The sequence below is a fragment of the Triturus cristatus genome, chromosome 5_1 (genome assembly GCF_964204655.1).
Source record: "Triturus cristatus chromosome 5_1, aTriCri1.1, whole genome shotgun sequence".
Lineage (NCBI taxonomy): Eukaryota > Metazoa > Chordata > Amphibia > Caudata > Salamandridae > Triturus > Triturus cristatus.
In genome coordinates, this window is record NC_140587.1 from 838,152,778 (window position 1) to 838,175,198 (window position 22,421).

The 22,421-nt window shown below is 41.2% G+C and overlaps 1 protein-coding gene across 5 annotated transcripts in view; it reads left to right on the top strand.

Annotated features, from left to right (window-relative positions):
* Positions 1-22,421, top strand: part of LOC146831538 (cadherin-7) — a 278,421-nt gene that overhangs the window by 191,657 nt on the left and 64,343 nt on the right. For all 5 annotated transcript variants that reach the window (XM_085605883.1, XM_085605887.1, XM_085605884.1 and 2 more), the window contains exons 7-10: positions 5,075-5,328; positions 9,437-9,573; positions 17,660-17,781; positions 21,535-21,652. In XM_085605883.1, the coding sequence (XP_085462009.1) occupies positions 5,075-5,328; positions 9,437-9,573; positions 17,660-17,781; positions 21,535-21,652 (631 nt within the window). The remainder of the gene's footprint in view (positions 1-5,074; positions 5,329-9,436; positions 9,574-17,659; positions 17,782-21,534; positions 21,653-22,421) is intronic.

Here is a 22,421-nt window from a genome sequence, read left to right on the forward strand (position 1 = left end):
GCGGTCAAGTAGGTCACACATTTGGAACTGAGTCTTGATTATACAATGGCCAAATACACATACGAAGGCAGAGTTTAAATCACTATACTCCCTACGATGTGGTGCCACAAACTCTGTGCATAGCATTCCAACCACTCGTGTTTGTGGGCCTTTGCTGACTATGCCTTCGGCCTACACTGCGTTACAGCACTGCGGGGTCACCTGTGTGTTGCCTACACTGCGGTCCAGTAGGCCTTACATCATTCCAATCCAGTCCGTACCAGGCAGAACACGGCATCGTCGCAGGCTGCAAACCCACTCAGCTCTGGTGCTTCTACCTCTGTCAACCACAAGTCATCTCCACATGCCATTTTAACGTCGTGTGTTAGATTTCCAGGAGGAGCTTGCTGAACAGCGGTTGGTCCGCGCTGACTGCTGCCTCCGGCCTACACTGCAGTCAAGTAGGTCACACATTTGGAACTGAGTCTTGATTATGCAATGGCAGAGTACACACTTTATGGAGGATTTTATATCACTGTACTCCCTTCGATGTGGTGCCACCAACTCTCTGCATGGCACTCGAACGACACCTGTCTGTGGTCCCTTGCTGACTACTGCCTTCGGCCTACACTGCGGTCGAGTAGGTCACACACTTGGAACTGAGTCTTGATTTATTTATGGCAGAGTTCACATCATTGTACACAAGGAGAGGAGTAAGAGGAAGACGTGGTTCAGTCCTGAGGAAAAAAGGATCCTCGTTGCGGAGGTGATCGAACACTACCAACAACTGCTCTAGTGCCACTAACTCTGTACATCGCAAGCCAAAGACACATGGCGGTGGGCCCATGCTAGCCGCTGCCTCCGGCCTACACTGCGGTCCAGTAGGTCAAACATTTGTATCTGAGTCTTGATTTATTTATGGCAGAGTTTATATCATTGTACAGGCCTCATCGCAGACTGCATCCCCTTTCAACCCTGGTGCCACTGACTCTGTGCCCCGAAATTCATGAACACTCTCTGGTTGAACTTCCGTGGCGTCTGAGTCTATGGCCTGGGGGTTGTCTTCATCATCATGGAGCTGATACTGACTTGGTGGTAAAAAGGAGTCTGTAACATTCTACTCCTCCAGTTTCGGCTTGCTTCTGCCCTCTGCATGATGCCCTGGAAGGACACCTTCCACTGTCCCCCGAAACACTCCATGACATTCTCCTTGGACATCAACGAGGATCCGCTCGGCTCGCGTAGCCCCACCTCAGTGCACCGCAAGTCATCGTCCCGTGGAGGTGTGCCTTTTCCGGCGGCAGTGCATCCCGGGCCACTAACTCTGTGCAGCTCAAGTAATGCAAAGCAGCATGGAAGCATAAAATGATAATTACTCAGTTATTTTCATCTTATGTTTCTACTTTGCACTGCTTAAAAGTAGTGGGGCAACGCTCCTCCATCATAGCGGAGGACCCACCACTGTTCCTTTATGGATATTCACAATAATTTATAGTGTGTTTCCTCATGCTCATCTGCACGTCTGAAACAAGGTTTAGGAGTTTTAAAAAAACGTACAAAGTGCACAGGGCAAATGCACTTTCCAGGGCGAGTGAAGGTGTGGTATATACATTTTCCTTTGGATAAAAACGGTTGACTTTTAAAATCAGTAATTCTTGTGCAACTCACACTTTTCTATAACGTTTGGTTAATGGTGTCGCAAATGGCGTCCTCAGAACTAAATGAAATAGAATCAATCTGAGGATGCAGCTCTCATTATGGAAGTAGGACATTATGACATACAAGAAATCAGAACGTTCGTACACTAAACATTGAGGGCCAGATTCACAATGATGATTCAGATGCACAGCTACCTTCAAAATATTTGTACAAATGGTGTGATATATGAGTGCAAATCTTCATTTGTAATTCAACAAAGCGGATATACACTTGTAAAGCAATTTACTTTAAAAAAATTATATTATGCTTGAATATTTAACATTAAAAGTGAAGTTTCTTCACAGGCTTTAGAGAGGGTTTTCCAAGGAAGGAATGCCTTGTAAAAATATGTGCAAAATGGGTGATAAAGAACACATAGAAGATTGTGGCCATTCGCAAACATTTGAAAGTCACGTTTCCAGACTGGCAATAATCATGGCAAAAGCTACAGTAAAACTGCGTCCAGGGTAGAGATGAGCAGGGAACATCTCCAAAATTGTTGGGTCATGTAAGCAAGTGAAAGTAAATGTTTAGGATAAAGAAAGCACGTTTCACGTTTTTTCTAATCTTATATTCTTAATAAAAAGAGTTCCATGATCAACCCTGGAAAACTGAGATATCCCCGGAAAACTTTGTAAATAAAAAAGTCAGAATTTTCCTTCAGAATTTGAAGGTCACATGCTAAAGGAAAGTTTTGGATTTTACTTCTGTTGTAGGTGTGAGTCTACTTTGTATTCCTTGACCTCATCAAAAATATTTCTAAAGGTATCTGTGTCTCATTGCAGTCTTTGGAGCGACCTAGTCATACATATCCAGGCGCTGGAAATTCTTACCAAAATGCAAACACCTGGAAGTTCTAGAGTATGTAACACCTATGACTGCAGAAAGACACAATTTCTCACAGAAAATGTTTTATGAATTAGATAGTTATTTTCAGAAGGAATTCACTCAGGAATGACTCACAGCTACTCACATAAAACGCTTTGTGAGCAGGGTCTATTAATAGTTTTGTAAAAAGGAAGAGTTTTCATGTTTTAAGCAAGCATATTCGATTAGGTTGCCTCCAAATTAAGGCAGCTCAGGTGCCAACAGATCCCTAATAACACTAGAGTCCATAAGGAACCATTACTGTCTCCTGTCTTCTCTAACCTCTTTGTGGAACCCTTAGAGCTCTACTCACAGATGATAGCATCAAAGTTCACTAATGGCAAATAATACACAACTTTATTTGGAAGTCTTCTCTGCTCCAGACACCCAGGACCAGATTTACTAAGCACTTGTATTGCCATTGCATCATGCAAGGCAGCACAAGGCAACTCAAGAGCATTTTACAGCACACACAAAAAGAGGAAAATGCCTCTGAGGATTGATTTTGTGCAGGAAGTTGTCCATGACGCAACTGTGCCGGCTTCAGCATTAGGCAGCACACAGTACTCCATTACAGAGAGAGAGCAGGACTGCACCATATTTTTGTAAATATGGTGCATTCCTGCTCTCTCCATTTAACACAGCACTGTGCAACAAGTTGTCTTGTTGAGTTGCATTGTGCCAAATGTTAGTAAAGTGCTTCAAAAATTGCCTGCACGTCATCTAGTTCTGGGTGTTAAAAGTCTACCTGAAGCTCACTTGGACAAGACAGAATTCCAAGTATTTGCCAAGAACAGCAAATTAGAACTAGTACAACTTTGTCTCAATAACTTGAATCTCAACAGCTTCAAACAGTAACTTTCACCAAATGTCAAGTCACTTGTATTGACCATGGACACCTGACTCACACTCATGAAACATTGTGGCAAAAAATATGTTTTGGTAATAGCTCTCTCTTCTAAAGAAACAACTTCAGGACTGTTATTTGAGCCCTCATGCTCTTGCATCTGGATGGTGGCAACCCCCTGCTTCATAGCCTCCTCGACTCCACACTGGTTCTCCTAAGGGTATCCTACATGCCACAGTGTGTGTTATCCTGGTCCTAAACAAATAGATCACAACATTTATCGTGGGTCCCCTTGTGATCCCACACCATGGTCACAACCAACTGCCTCAATTACAAAGCCATCAGGACCAGTGCCCCAATTTCTTGAAGACAATCCATTATCTCTGGGAGCTTTCGGCGCCCCAGCAGCCAGTAGACCATCAGGCAGGATGCTAAAAAGTGTAAAATTAAAAAAAGCACGGCAGGATCTAGAACAACATCCCTATATCTATCAGGACCACCCTAATGCTGCCCCAATTTAGGCAAAAGTTGAAGATGCACCTCTTTAAAGCACACAACATCAACATGCAGTAACCATATACTTCTGCTCCCAGAATCCAGCTACTTCTCCGATCAGACGTTGACTGTATCCTTTCCTTTCCCCCTATGCAGTGCTTCCCTACTTTTTGGCTATGTTCAAACCACACCAATCTCACATGCATACATACATACATACTTACATACATGCATACACATTAATTGCTTCCAGATGCTGCACTGAGATATAAGACTTTAATACAATTGCAATAGTAAAAACATAAATATTACAGTTTAAAAAATTGCGCCTCAGAATAAAATGATTCAAGAATATATTTTTGCTTCTCTATCAGGTATTAGTGCAGAATGGCACAGGTGTATTTATTAGGGTGACTTCCTATTGCAACCTGAGCTATCCCCCATTCAATACCATTATCATTGTAAATCTATTCGTATTTGTATACTTCTTAAGAAAGTTGTTGCTGTTAAAAATGTGTCATCCTAGTAGAGATGATCATTTTTAATTTTTCTCTTTCACACATTGGAAGGATGAGGTAATGGGACTTACTGGCCACATCTGAATTATGAGAGCTAAGGAAAATTGCAGCTCCACAGTTTTTCACCTGCTCAAAGAAGGAGAAATCTCTGGGAACAAAATAGCTCAGATAAGCCAGAACATGCTGGAATTAGTACAATATTATCCATTTGTCTTCATTTCTCAAGAGCTACCTTGTAGTGCCACAACATTTCTGCAAGCTGTAATTATGAAAACCTGTGGTATGAGAACTTTAGAGTATAAAATTACTGCTGCTGTATTCACGTACCCATTTTAATGGGAGCTTTAGAACTTGATTTAGTACTAGAATGTAGACCTTAGAACTTGATTTACAGTATGCCTATGATGGAAAATCTTGATTTATGAAGAAAGCTCTAAATTTGTAAGAGATTGCACTAATGGCATCTCATCAATCACAAGGATAGTTTGGTGGATTAATAATGTTACCGGTTCTCTGGAGTTTGCACTTTCAACAGCAAATTTAGAATTTCTTAATAGTCCTTTCCTGTAAATTATGCCCCAGTTTTTCAATATGTGCTGTTTTGATAGCCATTGTGTCCTGATTACTATTCTCAGATAAGAGAAATTAAATTCTCCAAAATCTTTTGCAGGAACTTGATTATGAATCTAAGACAAGCTACAGCCTGAGGATAGAGGCAGCAAATAAGCATATTGACCGGCACTATGAAAGTTTGGGTCCTTTTATGGACACAACAACAGTGAAGATTATTGTTGAAGATATTGATGAGCCCCCGCTCTTTACTCAACCTGTCTATTCAATGCCAGCATCTGAAGCAGCAAAGGTTGGGACCAGCATTGGAGTGGTGGCCGCTCAAGATCCAGATTCATCTAACAGTCCTGTGAGGTATGCAGACATTATTTATGTGCATCTTTCATTTTAATATGCATGCTACTTCTGACACAAAATTAACTTTACATTTACTTTGTGTGAGTGACCTCTAAAGATTGTTCAATTAGAAAGTAAACAAAACATGTTGTTCTCTTTCCATCACTACCACATAGTCTAGCTTCTTTTTATTAAGCTCTAAATTTGTGACCTTCTCTTCTCTTCTGTTGTTTTGTAATTATTTTTCCCCACTTGTTCTCCTTTCATATCTTAGAGTCATACTCTCCTTTCGTTTCTGCTGCATTTGTTCTTTATATATTTGTTAATTTATACAACACTTCGTTACTTTAATACCACCAACTCATTTTTGCCAAAGATTCATTATTTGTCTTTCCTTGCTACTGCCTTTTACCAATTTTGTTGAATTGTTCCTCCTTTGCCTTTCGAATTCTTTTAAACTATTGTCTCTTTTTTCACCTTACCTCCTTTTCCCTAATTCTAATATCTCTTCTTGCATTTGACGTTCTCGCTTGTTTTTTTTGACTGTCTCAAACACTAGTCTTAAAATTGTTTTTTTCTGTTTCACTCTCCATGCCTCATCACTACTGCTTTGAACCAGTGCAATCTCCCACCACCGATTCTTGTTATTTCTTTTGTGTTACTATTATACACCTGCATCTAATTTTAGTCTTTCTAAACACATTTGTCTTGCACAATATTATCCCTGTTTTAACTTTATTTTCCCCCTTAGTCAAGACCTACATGTTTAAGTTCCACATCTTTGTATTTCTGTCTTGGTTGCTGGTCTGCCCCGTTGACTATATTTATGCTCACTTTGCTTTTCCCGTAAATCCTTTCCAGATATTTCAGTTTTTCCAATGTCCATTCCCTTTTCCATATTATCTAATGTGTTCCTCTTCTTTCCTTTCCCTTGTCTTCTTCCTCTGTTCTGCTGTCCTAATCCATCTCCTAGAGATAACATTCCATACTTTAATGCCCATAATAGGGGTTCTTGGTGGCTTTTAGGATTTTTGTCTACCACTCTTTGTTTAAATTTACTATACACTCATTATGAAAATAACTACACCAAGTATGAGTGACGGTCATAACGATAAAATACAGAATACTGAAGATAATTTAACTTCATTTAGAATAAGAAAGTATGTTTGGTAGCAGATTATATCAAGATGAAATTGTACTTAGTAAAATGCACATTTTATGTTTTTTAAATATAAATGTTCTGATCCACTTTTAAAACTACTTGTTTATATCGGCATATGTATGTATTGTAACACATTTCATACTGCATCATGTATGTACTAATAAAATGCATTCTAAAAAAATACAACTGGAGGGATTTTTTCAAAGTGAGTGAATATCCACACAACAATATGTGTTGTTAAAAACCCTTGTAAAATTAATTCTCAACTTTAGACAGGGTTGGAGATTGATTTCACCAAAGGGTGAAGTGAAGCTGTATTTCACTCAGAAGTGGGGTGAGAATGGTGGGAGGATGCCTGTTAAAAATGGGGTCTCTAGTTGGCAGTGGTTTGCACCCTGTTCAAGTAGGGACCCACATGCTAGTCAGAGTCAGGTTAGTATACACTAAGTTTACCTGTGCTCACCCTATGGTAGCTTGGCTCAGAGAGGTCAGGCTAAACCTAAGAGGCAAGGTGTAAAGTATTTGTGCACACATCCACAGTAACACAGGGAAAACACCACAAAGGTACTCCACACCTGTTTAGACAAAAAGCCAATAGATAGTTGAGTAAAACAAGACCAAAATGACAAAAATCCAACATACACAAGTCAAGATATGAATTTTTCAATATTAAATAAAGTTATAGCACTTACAAAAACAATAGCTCCAGCTGTGGCTATCTTGATGTGCTTGACGGGTATGAATCCACAAATTCATGCTGAACGCGTTGGAGCCGACAGAGTCGCTCAGACCCTGCTACAGCACCTTGGAGACATTGAGAATCAAAGATGATGCGGGGCGTCAGGGAGGTGAGGCGTCACGGAGCCAGATACTGCGTCGTTTCCTCACTTCTGCAGAAGTTATTGGCACATTGGCACTCAAGGAAAGTGCATTGTGGAAATGAGTTGAGGCGTCACTGAAGCAATTGAGGCGTCGGTTTCAGGAGAAGCTGCAGAGTCATTGAGCCACTAACACCCAGAGGTACGGTGCCGATGAAGCATCGAGTGTCAAGCCGAAAGGCGGAGATTTTGCAGGGCCACAGGTGCTGCAGCAGAGTCGTAGTCTGGCGTCATGGACTTCGGTGATGCGGTACTCAAGGCTAAAGCAGTGGTGGTTGTAATGTGTGATATTTGCGTTGAGCGGGACCACTGTCTTGGGCAGGCAGCAGCATGGGGTCGAAATGCAGAGTGGCGCCGGTTCTGAAGTGACGCTCAAAGTTGATGTGTTGGTTTAATCTTTTTAGCACAGAAACTCACTTTCAAGGGCCCATGAATTAGATTTGGCACCACATGGCAGAGTAGGGCTCTCAGCAGAGGAGCCCAAGTCCTATAGATTAAGTATTTGATGGTCCTGAGACTTCCAACAGGGGGAAAACTCAACTCAAGCCCTTTGAGAAATTTTAGACAGCAGGATACAAAGAGCAATGTCCATTCTTCTCACTCCCAGGAAAGAAGCAGCAGGCAGTGGGCCAACACAGCCAAGCAAGTGGTAAAGCGGGAGTCATTCCTGGCAGCAAAATAGCCCTTCTTCCTTGCAGAATGTCCTTAGTCAACAAGTATTCTGAGTACATGGTGTCAGAGGTCCAGTACTCACACCCATTTTAGCCTTTGAAGTTGGCAGACTTCAAAGAAAGGTCTTTGTAGTAGACAAGACCATGCTCTTCCTGGCCCTGGCTCCAGACACATGTTAGTGGGGTGTGCAGCTCTTTGTGTGGGGACATGGACAGTCCTATTCAGGTGCAAGTGTCAGCTCCTTTCACCACTCTAACTCAGGAGGACCCATTAGCCTGTTGATGGGCCATCAGGATAAGCGGGACACACCTCAGATTCCTTTGTATGTGACTGACTCAGATATGTATTCTAGGGACAGCCAGAGGCACAGAATGGTTACAGTAAGAACATGCCAACTTTCTAAAAGTGCAATTTAAAAACCAACTTCACTAAAATGTGTTTTTTTAAATTGTGAGTCCAGAGACACCAAACTTCAATTTTCTATCTGCTCCCAATTTGAAGATTCACATGGAAAGTGTTGTATGGCAGACCAGTACTAACCTATGGGGGAGACAGGCCTTGTTTTATTGAAAAACAAATGTAGCAGTTTTCACTGCCAGGACATGTAAAATTCAAAGGAACATGCCCTACATTTTAAATACACTGCACTCTGCCGATACCACTAACTAGGGCCTACCTTAGGGGTGCCATAAATGTAGTAAAAAGGAATGCTTGGGCCTGGCCGGTAGGTGAACTTGCCAGGTTGACATGGCAGTTTTCAAACTGCACCCACAGGCTTTGCAGTGGCAGGCCCGCCTGAGACATGTTTGAAGGGCTACTCATGTGGGTGGCACAATCAGTACTGCAGGCCCACTAGTAGCATTTGATTTATAGTCAATGGGCACATGTAGTGCACTGTACTAGGGACTTATTAGTAAATCAAATATGCCAATCAAGGAGAAACCCATCATATCATGTTTTAGAGGAGAGAGCATATGCACTGTGGGGGAAGGCAATATGTTTGTGGATACCCCTATAAAAAGGGCTAAGTCCAACCATGGGGGGTGGGATTTCTTCATGGGGAAAATACTTTCCCACAGAGAACAAGTTTTAAAGTTTTTTTTTAATGTTGCAATGTACATATGCATACATTTGGACTTAATGCATGTATGTTTTGAGAAATACTTTTGCAGAGGAGGAACCTCAATTTCATAAATGTGTTCCAGAGGTAAGCCTCACTAAAACATAAAAAAAAATCTATTTGAGCAACATTCTTACTTTTTTTGGAATAGAGTCCGAAGAGCCAACCCTTCCTAAATAGCATTATTCGCTGTGGTTAGTTGAATGCAGTATTACTGTATGCTAGTTTTTCTTGGCATTTCAAGGCGATATCCCTAACCTGATAAAAAAAAAATGTTTTTCATTTTACGTCTAGGTACTCAATAGATCGAAATACAGACCTTGAGCGGTACTTCAATATTGATGCTAACAGCGGAGTCATTACAATTGCTAAGCCTCTGGACAGGGAAACTAATGCTGTTCATAATATTACTGTCTTGGCAATGGAGAACCGTAAGTAAAACATATATTTTTTTTGCATATGAAAAGTAATGGTGCAATATACTTATTTATACCTGTGCCTTAACAGTTTAAAAGGGAAGTCCCCAAGTCCATATTAAAATAGAGCAGCTTGAATTTTTAGCAGTGGAAGCCAAGATTGAATACACATATCTGTATTAATGAATTATTAAATTGACAAAATATACGTTTAATTTGCCTCTGCTACCCATTTGATCCAAATTAACGAACCTCAAAGACAAATTATATGACTTCAAATAATGCCCTTAAAGATGAAATGCCATCTGTGTCAAATGAATGAAGAAACATGTTTGTTTTGCTGTAGATAATGTGACTATCCTTAACAAAAGTAGGTGTTAGTCTCGGTGGTGCATGTATTCTTATTATAAACATTTGTGAATTGCATTTAGGAACATTATAATTGTTCTGTCTTAAGGAAAGAAACCAAAGGGTAAATAGATATTTTACTAGGTGAGTCTTCAGAAATCTTATATTGTTGCAATTTGGGTACTTCTGAAGTAATGACATAGTGATCTGTATCCACTGTTTTGCCATTATACATCAGTTTAATGTGTGATTTATTCATAATGAAAATTGATATGAAAATGTCAGCTTTAACTACAAGAACACTAATAACGCTGATAGTAATATTATCAAAAGCAACAATATAATAATACTCGCAAAAACGATAACAAAAAAAGGTGCTTGTTGAGAGAAAAGACTGCTTTTAATCCAGTTTTACGCTACTATGGTCTTGATTATTTGGTTGACGAAACAACAAGCATCTCCATGTTCTAGTTGCTGAAGTTTGGATTTTATACACGGATCATAGACACATAAAGAGCAAAAGCAAATTTCAGAATTATAAACAGTATTCATCCATCAATTAAACATTTGATTAAAAAACATGCATGAATCAGGATGCCCACATGGGGGATATTTCTCTGATGATTTTGTAATTGTGTATAAATGCATACATCAATAATTAAATAAATACAAACATCAAGATTATTCTAAATTAGTACTCGAAGAGAGTTTAAAAAAACTAAAAATGTCTTCATACTTATCAGTTGATTCAATATTTCCATGTTCTTCCGCTAGCTAATGTGGAGTGGTGTAACAGACTGATTCATAACGAATTGAAAACAATTTGGAAATCTATGCATCTTAGGGGCATATTAGCAAGGGCTGGCGATATAATTATCACCGCTTTAGCATCCGTGTTTGGGCGAAAAGCGGCGATAATTATATTGCAATATCATCAAGGACACGCTAGCGCGTGTTTCCTTGATGTAGAGCCCGTTTTTTTCACAGCCTCGCCTCGCATCGCTAATGAGATGCAAAAGAGGCGTGGCTGTGAAAACAACACATGTTAATATCGTGAAGGCAGCTTCGCGATATTAACAAGGAGGTGCAGCGATAAAAATAATCGCGCTACCTCAGCCTTACCACAGGGTCCTAACAGCAATGTTATCGCTGAATGCAGCACACATAGAAAGAGGAAACACTGAGGAGAAATAAAGATATTTCTCCTCGTTACTCCTCTCATGGGGAGGCGTAGCATTTTGACGCGTTCCTAGGTCTACTACTAATGGTAAATTAGTCAATGAGCCAAAATCCATGAGTCGATGCATAGGAACACCTGCGCTCCACCCACGAAACGCCTACCTGGAGCAGAGTAACACAAGGCAGCAATTTGTACTGCCTTTTGTTACTCCAGATTTATCAAGTCATGCAGGGCCACGTAATTTGGCCTTGCATGGCTTGATAACTCTGATTTTTGTGTTGTGTCACCCTTGTGTGGTGCAATGGGGATCCAACACAATTACAAATTTGCCCCTTAGTTTTATAAAAATGATTTAACCACCTCACTTAAAACTTATTTTACATAAGAAAATAATGCTCTTTAAAGTGCAATCAAAGCAACATACATAGTTTTGTTTCATAGCCTCCTTTGTCAGTACTGTTCGCCATTATAAGATGGAAAGGGTTGTGTGCAGAAGGAATTCACAATCACACCAGTAGGCATGTCTGAATTTGCATTGCAAACACAGCAATATTAGAAGTGCAAGTACCATAAGAGTACCTGTGATAACTGGAAAGAATGGCAAATACAAACAAAGAAAGGACTGACCTTACCTTTCCTGTATACTCATTAAAAGGTTTATTATAAAATCCTAATGGGTTTAATCAAGGTCTGGCCCCAAGAAGTAGTTCCGCAAGCAGAGACATAACAGAGAGTACGACTGCCCGAGAACCAACTTCCTACCACTCCATCAGAGGTCCAAATGATATAAGTGATGCTAATAATACCTCACACCCAAAAACAGATACATCTGTGCAGTGCAATAATGGCCAAGGAGCAGACAACTTGAAATGAGCGAAAAATCATCCAGTGCAAACTAAAAGGAAATGGAAACCTAAGAGGAAAATTTGACCCATGAAGGGAGTAACTGAAGTGCCTTTGCCGGCCAAGGTATCTGATCCAGGGACATCAGTGACCGCTGTGCAAGGCTTGGATGCTGACCAGCCAGGGAGCCTGGTCGCCTGCCCCACAGGGGAACCTGGATCAATGCCCAGTCTCAACCCTCTGGCCCCAATCATTGTAGAATTAGGACACTATGTGGGAGGCCAAATTAGGGTTCTTTGTTAGATAACAATATCAGAGCTGATTGGAAAGCAGCTGATTGCTGCCTGGAATTTATCGATCTCCTCTCAGATATTGGCTGTGTGTATAGTCTCTAAACAGATTAAGATTGTTAGCTCTTTTTTATGCAATTCCTGAGCTAATAGTGGTCTTGTCAGGTTATATGAAGATAGGAAACTGATCAATCAGCAATTTGGGCAAGGCTTAAAAGAGAGCATTGCCTATTCCTAGAAGGTCGAATTTGCACAGCCCGGCATCTCCAGACTGGTACACAGTCATGCTGATGACTTTAATATTATGTGGGGTCGATGTCTTACCCTTCCCAGTTTTTGACCGGGAAGAAGCAGCTTTACAAGGGCAGCACTAGCTACATTCATTGCCCCTTGGATCTGAGTGCCTTTTTAACCACAGATTATCTGCAGGGGTCATGAAGAGCAACTTATCGATTACTATTGGAGTAGCCCCTAAGAATCTGTGCATCTCTGCAAGAAATAATATCAGAACATTTAAGCTTGCAAACCATGGGGTCAAAGCGTGTAACTGTGAAGATTAGTCTTGAATAGCTGGAGTACTGGCTTCCAGACCCAGAGTGTCCACCAGGGGAGAGTCCGATTGAGAATGGAAGGGCTCATCCTTCATGCCTGCTGCCATTATTTAACTAAGCTATCCAAGGCCTGTGTAGAAGGCAGGATTGGCAATGATTATTTGTATGATTTATCTTGGAATATTGCGGACTTGGCTTGCAATACAGAAGAGGAGGACTGACTGAAATGTATCTAGCAATAGGCTATGTGCTGCTTTTAGGAGATGTGGGCACTCAAGAGAATCGAGGTAAATGGGTTTTTAGACATCAGCACTCAAGCTGTCCTTCCCAGGAAGGGGTGGCCTTCGAGGGGCTTATTTTGTGGGTGTATTGCAAATTGAAATGCATGATAGAGCAACTGGGGGTAGTGAATCTGCCACCTAATGTACAACATGTGAGCATCTGGATTAAGGGGGCCGAGGGAGGTGGAGTTGACAACCTGAATGTATATATTTCACCGGAGTGGTCCCCAGAGGTCCAGGCGATATGGGGGAATTTTAACTCTTAGTGCCAGGGAGGATGTTGCTAACTGTAAGTTGATCGAGGAGGGTAAAAGGGAGAAGTATATGTTACTCATTTGTGGAGATTTCAATACACAACCTTCTGATGCTATCATTAAAACCGAAGTCCTAATGGAAGATCATTGCTTCGGTATTTCCAAAACAGCCATGAGTAGTTTCAAATCCACCAAGAAGGGCGATGCATTCTCTGATTTTTTGATGAACCACCAGCTGCGCTTTATTAATGGTCGCACTCCCTCTGATAGTACTGCTGTGGCGACATTTGACAATGGGAGAACCCTGTCATTAATTGACTATATTATAGTTAATACAGAGAGGTGGGTATGTGTGTGATATGACTGTTGTCAGAAGAGTGGAGAGAGACCACGACCCTGTGGCACTCTGTTTAAAGCTGTGCTTGAGACAATGGGCCAGTGTGAAAAATCCAAAGGAGGGGACTTATGGGCATGTGATCACCCAAGCCAATAGCAGGAGGAGAATTAGATGGAGCAGTGAGAAATAACTACTAGAACTCCCCCCTGCTAAAATGTATAATATCCAAGTACAGAGCTATTGTCTTGAACCCTCTGACGGATGATAATGAAGAAATCTCAGCAGCTTATGACAGGTTGGTAACTGAGCTGAAAGCTCTGTGGTCTAAGCCCATCTGGTATGATGAAGTTTGCTTTAACATGGAGAGAGCTGTCTTATCGGCTCTAGCATGGCAGCATTGCAGCCCCCAGAGTGAACTGATATTTCAAGAGTGCAGGAGCAAGTACAAATGTCTTTTAAAAACTAATAAATTGCTGCACCAACTGGCTTTTTGGCTTGAACTGTGAGAGGCCTTGCACTACAAAAATACCAGAAGATTTTGGGAACTGCTAACACAGATGGAGAAGGGGAAAGTAAATATAATAGAAACTTATATTGGCCCAACTAAGTGGACCAGTCACTTAAGCCCCCTATACAGAGCCAACCTCATAGACCAGTCAGGTGCCCAGATGACTTGTGAGGATCTGCGTATGGGGTTGTGTGCAATTGATATCCTAGTACCAAAGGTGGAAACAGCACTGAATGCTGTGAAGAAACACAAAACACCTGGCCCAGAACTTGTGCCTAGTGACATTTATCGTGAGGAACCCCACTTAGGGGCCAGTGATCTTGCTGAAAACATTTATTCAGCATTCGTTGGCAACACCATACCCTCCTCGTGTCGCTCTGCCATTATTGTTCTGATCCATAAGAAGGGCGATTGGGGTAGTCCTTCCAATTATCACCCGATCTCCCTCTTGGATGAGGCAGGCAAAGTCCTGGGGAAAGACCTGCTCAATCACCTCCAGGACTGGATGGATGCCCATGACATTATGACAAAAATGGAAGCTAGTTTCTGTCCACGAATAGGGACTAGCGACCCAGCTCTCCGACTGTATATGATTTCATATAAATTTACAGTTGTTAGAAAGTAATCACTCTATCTAATATTTGTAAATCTGAAAGCATCTTTTGATTTAGTTGACTGAGAGAAGCTGTGGAAATCCCTGATAGATTCAGAAGTCAATATCACCCTGGTAAAGGTTCTTCTCACCGGTAGCACTGCTAGAGTTAGGTACGGCTCAGACAGGGAATGCACAGAACCCATCCTGGTATAAAAGGGCATGCAGCAAGGGGTGTGCTGGTGCCCCTACATTTTAGTCTTTTTCTAAATGATGTAGCACACTAAATGGTGGAAGATTCCTTAGACATCCCCACCATAGCCAGAAGAAGGGTGCCGATATTATTATGTGTGTATGATGCAGTATTGATGGCATGAACAGAAAATGCCACTCATACGCTATTAAAGCGCTTTGAGGAATATTGCGACAAGAAATCACTGACCATTAGTGGTAGTAAAATGAAGGCTATCATACTGAGGCTGTCTTCTAGCTTCCATGTGGAAGCCTACGGTTATGGTGTGCCCTTAGAAACCGTTAAGCAGTTTGATTACTTGGGTTTTCGATTCTCAGAAAACATGCACTGAGGTAGTCACATAGAGAGGGCAACTACCGTCCTGAGACAAATGGCAGGGTCAGTCCTGCAGTTCAGTCATAAGACTGGTACCAGAAGCAATGGTGTTATGCTGCAGATATATAAACAAAGGTTAGTGGCAGCTGTACTATAGCGGAGCTATGGGGGAATATGAATGTACGATCAGCTCAGTAGCTGAGAATAACTTCCTAAGAGCCTTGCTGTGGTTGGGGATGGGCACCCCCTTTATTGGCGCGCCATACAGAGCTCAATTTCACCCCTATATCAGAGGTAGCAGCCCTCAGGCCAGTTCTCTCTTGGGTTAGGCTAATAAGAAACCCGACTGAAGCAATATACTTGAACACCTTAGAAGAACTTACCTCTAGTGGTGAGTGTGGGGGGAACCAATGGTTGTTCCATGTACAGAATATTTTAAAAGAGCTACTGATGGAATACTTGTGGGCGGATCCCAGCAGAGAAAGGCATGACACTGCAGACCTTATCAAAGATCAGGACCATGAATGTGGGCAGACAAGGAGTGTCATGCGTTGAGGCCAGGATCTATCTTGTGCAATTATTTTAGTGTGCCTATGTTTCTCCTTGTACTGTGTATGTGATAGACCCTGAACGTAAGCGAATACTGTATGGAAAATGCAAGCTGGGTATCATGCCAACCAGGGACTATTTAATTAAAATTCACAGGCTTGCTGCTGGATCTGAGCACTGCGATTGTAGCTTTGGCTGGTTAGACAACTTAACCCATTTCCTTCTGTTCTGCAAAAAATATGACCCTGTACGGTGGCGATTGCTCCTTCCTCTTTTCAAAATCCATGGGGTTAGATGTGTCGGATCAGGATTGGCACTTTCGATTAGGCTGGATGATATGTATTTTTTAAATTCTGTAGCGCCATTTCTATGGGCTCTGTGGCCTCGCTGGAGAAAGCTGCACAGCACGCTCGGTATCACCTCAATCAGATAACCTATGTGGATTCATGAATATCCCTCTATGCACTGTGTTGCTAACTGCTGTTCGAACTGCATGCTTCCATAATGGTCCTATGCACTTCACCTTTATTTATTTTGTGGAATAGTTGTGTCTTTATGGGGATGGAATGTAGTGCCTAAATGGCATTATGGCATCCAGTTGTTTGCACTGTATATGTTTTTTAGGAATGAAGTCTCCGACTGAACTGTATACTTTTTAAAACGTTACTTTGCACTTGCACTTATGTTTATTTGATGAATCTGTTGATCATTTGTACTGGAATGGGGTACAGTGCTTAAATGTTATTATATCGCCCTGTTGATTGTAATGTATATGCAGATGGTTCTCTGCACTTGCACTTTTACGCATCTGATAAATTTGTCGATTGTTTCTATTAGAATGGAATTTAGCGCCCAAATGTCACCCTCTTGCCCTGTTGATTGTACTATATATGTTTTTAAGAACTAAGGGGCATATCATCAAGGCGCAACGATAAAATGATCGCCGCTTTAGCGTCCGTTTTCGGGCGAAAAGCGGCGATAATTTGATCGCACTATCAGCAAGGACACGCTAATGCGTGTTCCTATGCCTCAGCGCCGATTTCCCTAACGCCCATCTTTGCAACGCCAATGATATGCAAAGTGGGTGTACCCTGCTAAACTAACGTGGAGAATGTCGCTAACAGACATTTCTCCAATTATCAAGCTATTCGCTAACCTGTGTAGCCACGAGAAAAGTAGCGTTCACCGCGCTTTCGCAGGTTTGCTTATGCCTGCTTTTATACTGACTAAGCCATTATAGTCAATGGGTGGTGGATCACAATGATGTGTTCACCCTGCCCTATCATCAACGTATCGCCTATCGCTGTGTGATTATCGCTGGATTTCCACCGATAATCGCACATTTTGCAGCTATCGCTGGATTTTTTTTCGCAGTGGAGAAAAGCGTTGCTGATAGCACGCTATCTCTGCGATAAAATCCAGCGATAGCCAGAGATAATTATCCTCACGCTAAGCGCACTTAGCGATAATTATCTCCAGCTGTTGCTGATATGCCCCTAAGTCTTTCACTTTTAGTTGCTTTTAAATCATAGTTTTTATTATCGTAAGGTTAAAAGCTGAAACAATAAATAAATAAATTGAAAATTAAAAATTGTTTGTTTCAAACCATAACAAAATGTGTCTGGTTGCATTAAATTTCAGGATGGCTCTTAAATGTAGACTAATCTTTCACGTTGCTTATCACAAAATGGTTGTTACTGTATTGAATTTTCCATTACTGTTTTGGTTAAAATGAAGCCATGACCTGTATATCCTACTCCGTGCCTCAGTCATTCTGTCTGTCTCGTTTTCTTTGCACAGAGAACCCAACTCAGATTGGGAGAGGGATTGTAGCCATCACCATTCTTGATATCAATGACAATGCCCCTGAATTTGCGATGGATTATGAGACCACTGTATGTGAAAATGCTCTTCCTGGCCAGGTACGGTAGCTAAAAACTGACCACAATCATTTGGTATTTGTTGAGCTCATTATATTATTGTTGTAATGTACTTTGAATAAAACATATCAAACATGCGAAAGCATGGATAGTAAGAACTGAGAGATGTAAAGCAAATGATCAGAGAGGTGAGAAATGGATTTTGGACAGATAGAAATCGAAATATCAGATCAGACACCACTTAAGATAAGAGGATACTTGGGACAGAATACAGAGTGAAGAAAGAGAAAACACTGGCACGTATTCAAAAAGCTAGTGTTTTTATGGAGACAATATACTAAGGATTAAGAATAAGATACATGAGAGCAGAAGAGAAAATACGGAAGAAACTGGAGAGATGAACGTTTGTATTACAGTGTGATATGGTCTCAGGGGGGAAGTGTGACGCAGGTGGAAGTGAAGATGTGATGCTTTTAGGATTATGATTAGCACTTACGGATGAGCATTACGAGACCCTCATAAAACAGGTGAAACTTTTGGAAATCTCTAGGTGGGAAACTGGAAAAATGGGAATTTACCATATCTATCAGGTGCAGTAATTCAGATACCCAGGGTACTTCCCCATTGCTTACGGAATAGGCAGTGTGCAAGTTGGAACACCATGTGGTATTCCGACATCACAATATTACTGATATCTTCAATATCAGTAATTAGTGAAGGATACTCTTGATATCAATATTTCTAGATGTGGGAATGTAGCATCAATTTTCTATTGCTGAATGGGATGAAGGTGTTTGAAGCCATTTTTCCTTGTTCTTAATTATTGCTTGCCCTACAATTCACAAAATTCAGTTGGCTAATATGATTCCCTTGTGGCTAGAGACATATTTAATAAGAAATACCTGAATCAAAATTAAATTAGATATCACTATGTTTCTATATCACAAACTTGAGCACATACATGCAAGAACACAGACATGCACTCACAATCACACATCTAGTTTTTCAATTACTCAATGCTGTATGCATGTTTTCAATCTCTGTCACAAAATATCTGGTTATAATTCAGTCCTTCTTCTAAAATCCCGCGTATCACAATCAATGGGGAAGTTCAACTTAATGACAAAGCTGTTTTATTCATAAACACTTTTGTCCTAATTCTCCAAAAGTATTGTGGACGTTTTCGTTTGAGCAAGCTCTGACAGCTAATCATTTTTGCAGCATTATTATTCAGGAGAGCCAAACAATTGATTAAACAATTCCCCTCAGACAAAATCAAGATTCAGAAAAATAGTTACAATGTTCTCCATGGGGGCAGAGCTTGCATGACATCTTTCTGAGGAACTCCAGGGCTACTTCCACGGAGGCTGAGGCAGTGGAATATGGAGGATCCTGTAGATCCTGACAGAGCTGGTGCACTGGTGCTGCATCAGCCTTGCTTATAAAGTCTGCTTGGAAAGCTTGAGCAACCCCCACTCTGAGGTGAGGTGGTCATTCACCCTGCACTATTGGGTGCCACGGGGTGGTGCCTCCAGTCAGTGTCCACAGTGTTTGCTGAGGCTGTGGTGCATCTAGAAGCAGGAAAGACAGTGAATGCCTCTGGTCAAGGGACTGGAGAGTGGAGGATGGAGATCACTGTACAGGTTAAGGGTATTCCGGGGAAACAGATCCAGGGCCATGGAGACCTTTGAGCCTTTTACCAGTATAGCAAAATGGTGAACACCAGAAGAGGCGAAGTTTGATGTTCTGAGCGTAGGCCTGGGCTGGATGGCCCATGACAGATGACCCTCATACATGATATCTGCTAATGCAGCACCACTGTCTAGACTAGATATTCTGTGTAACAAGGAGAATTGAACCCATTAAAGAAAGTTTGAGACTTTACAGAAATCGAGTATTCTGCATGATATGCCACTCAAAGAGTAGAAGGGCAACATTTTAGAGAGGTAAACATTTACTTTTGTCAGTAGCAACATCATGTGAGCGTAACCCACTGGACCCACGTATTGCCGGTCTAATTCAGGACAAGGCATGATCATGACCCAGTTAAGGACATACGAGAGACACATTTGTAAATATTGATTTTCTTTTCCACAATGAACGTAGGCTGAGAGGCACTTAAATTAAAAATGGGTCAACTTGAGGTGAAGATTAGATGTATGCAGTACCGGGTCTCAAGCGTGGAGGGGCAAAATGCAAGCAGGCATGTTGAAAAACCATTAGAAGTTTAGGGGCTGTGCATAGCTGCCATGGTTCTACCAGAACGCTAAATGGATGTTCTGGACAATACATAAAGACAACATGTCTGAGGCTTCTGGGACTTCTTTTTCTGGAAGGAATGAAGGACTTGGGAAAGATTGTGCATCAGTTCCTCCAGGTGGAAATGTGAGTCATGAAGCAGCCTTGAAGGTGGAAATCGAAGGGCCATTCTAACTGCTGATGCAGACCATGTTGGGAGGAAACCAGAGACTGGAAAGATCCCAGTTGATTTGGGATGCCACAAAAGTGACATACTGTCACTGATACAGCCTCCATACCAATAGGGTTGGAAACAAGTTATTGGTGATTTGAGCAGATCAATGCAGAACAAGAGAACGGAACTGCAGTCAATCAAGAACAACCTACCGGAAAAGAGCATTGAACCATCATTATGGTTTCTGCCAAATCAGCATGTGTGGAGAGGAACTTTTTGCAGAGTCAGAAGGCGAGCTTCACTGCTGGAGAAACTGAGGGGAATCTAGTTAAGAGCTGATGGCCATTGTTGAGGCTACGTTGGATGGTTCAACCAGTTGCTTTATGTTGGGATCTTTGGGGGTTCCTCTATGTGGAGTGCCTTATGGTAATCAGTTTTGTCTTTCACCTCATTCCTCAAACCCTCACTGCATTATGGCTGGGATTACAATTGGGGACTTTGCTCTGATTCTGTGATGAAATAATGGGATGTGCTACGAGCTAACATCAGGCATTACTTTGTAGAATAATGGAATACAATTTTTTTTTATTATTATTTCCGCCAAATGAACAAGTGCTAAAACATAAATACTTTTCAAGAAAGATTGAACCACAGACCTCTATAAAGACTGTTCTTTCTATATACAAGGCTTATCTCACAAAGTGGGTAACAGTGATTGATTTATGTAGTTTTTGCATCCAATTGATAATCAAGATTTCATGCAGTGCAACCAAGATTTAAATCAATTCATCAGGCATTTCACTCTTTTGTTTCCCTCTTTATTTTGATGTACAAAAGTAGGTGTCCACTGGTGAATCGTTCGTTTAGGTCTAGTCTTAGCTTCAACCTCCCTTGATGAAGTACACATAAAAAGCCTGCCAGGCATAATTAGGCCTTCCCAAAGCGCATTTCTCTTCTGGCGATTCTTTCTTTTAATGCTCACCAAAACTTCAGATTTGGTGCTCATGCCATGGAATGGTTGTATGAGCTAAAAGCACGAGCTGCCTTGTTGCAAGCCACTGACTTTATTAAGACATCGACCAGCTCCAATATAGCACTTATCTGCAAAGAACATAAGCAGAATAATACTTCCATTATATTTGTCGTCCAAAGTTATAAAGGGGAATCATTTTAACAACCTGGAAGCGCAGAAGGAAGGATTCATAATTTACAAGATTAACTCGTGATCGTGTAGCAGATTTTATAGTTTATGTTGTACCAGGTGCAAGACAATGATTTCATTGAACTGAACTCGTTTTTGTGATTATTTTAAAAAGGAAATGTGAGTTGGCTTGCTGGTATAAACACCACAATGATATGTATCACTCTACCACATTTTGCAGGTTATACAGAAAATCAGCGCCGTGGACAAAGATGAACCATCCAATGGCCACCGGTTCTACTTCAGCCTGGCGTCTGAGTCACCAAACAATCATAACTTTACACTGCAAGACAACAAAGGTAGGGAGAAACGGAGACTGCTTACAAGTGTCAACCAATGTCACAAAATCAATATACGTACTATTGGATAATATTTTTGAATCAATGATAATTATGTAAATCTGTGAAGAGCCAAACAAGTGCAATGTGGGACCTGAATCCCAGGAGTGTTAAGGACTCATGCCAACCTTTAAAAAGCAGTAAAGACGATGGAGCATATTTACTAAAAGTTCACTAAATGCAGGGCAGCAAGCAAAGTTGCTGTGCTGCTTTGTGTGAATGCTAGAAAGCTGAACAGCACCATTTCTTCAGCTTTCTACCTGCACTGGTGCACTTGAGGCTGCCTAGCGCCAACGCAGACACCCTTGCACCGTTGTGCAAGGATGCACGATTTCGGGGCAGGATTGTTCTTGTGGAGGAAGTTATACCTGAGAGTCAATTCCCTCTTCTATTTGTGCTGCATAATGCAACACACATGGAAATAGGAAATAAGAAGGACAAATAAAGATATTTATCTTTGTTATGCCTGTGTCGAGTAGCTGCATCCTTTTAGCATAAACCCAGGTTTACAGGTTTTTTAAATCTGGGTTTGTGTCATAATACATGGGTGGGTTCATGGGAATAACCATGCTCCACCCATGTAAACCCTATCCAATGCAAAGTGAAGCAAGGCAGTGTATACTGCTGTTTTGCGGTACTTTGTATTTACTTAACCACGCAAAGGCACTGAAATCGACTTTGCATGGTTTAGTAAATGCCAAAATGAGTTTTTCGTCTGGGGTGTGCCACA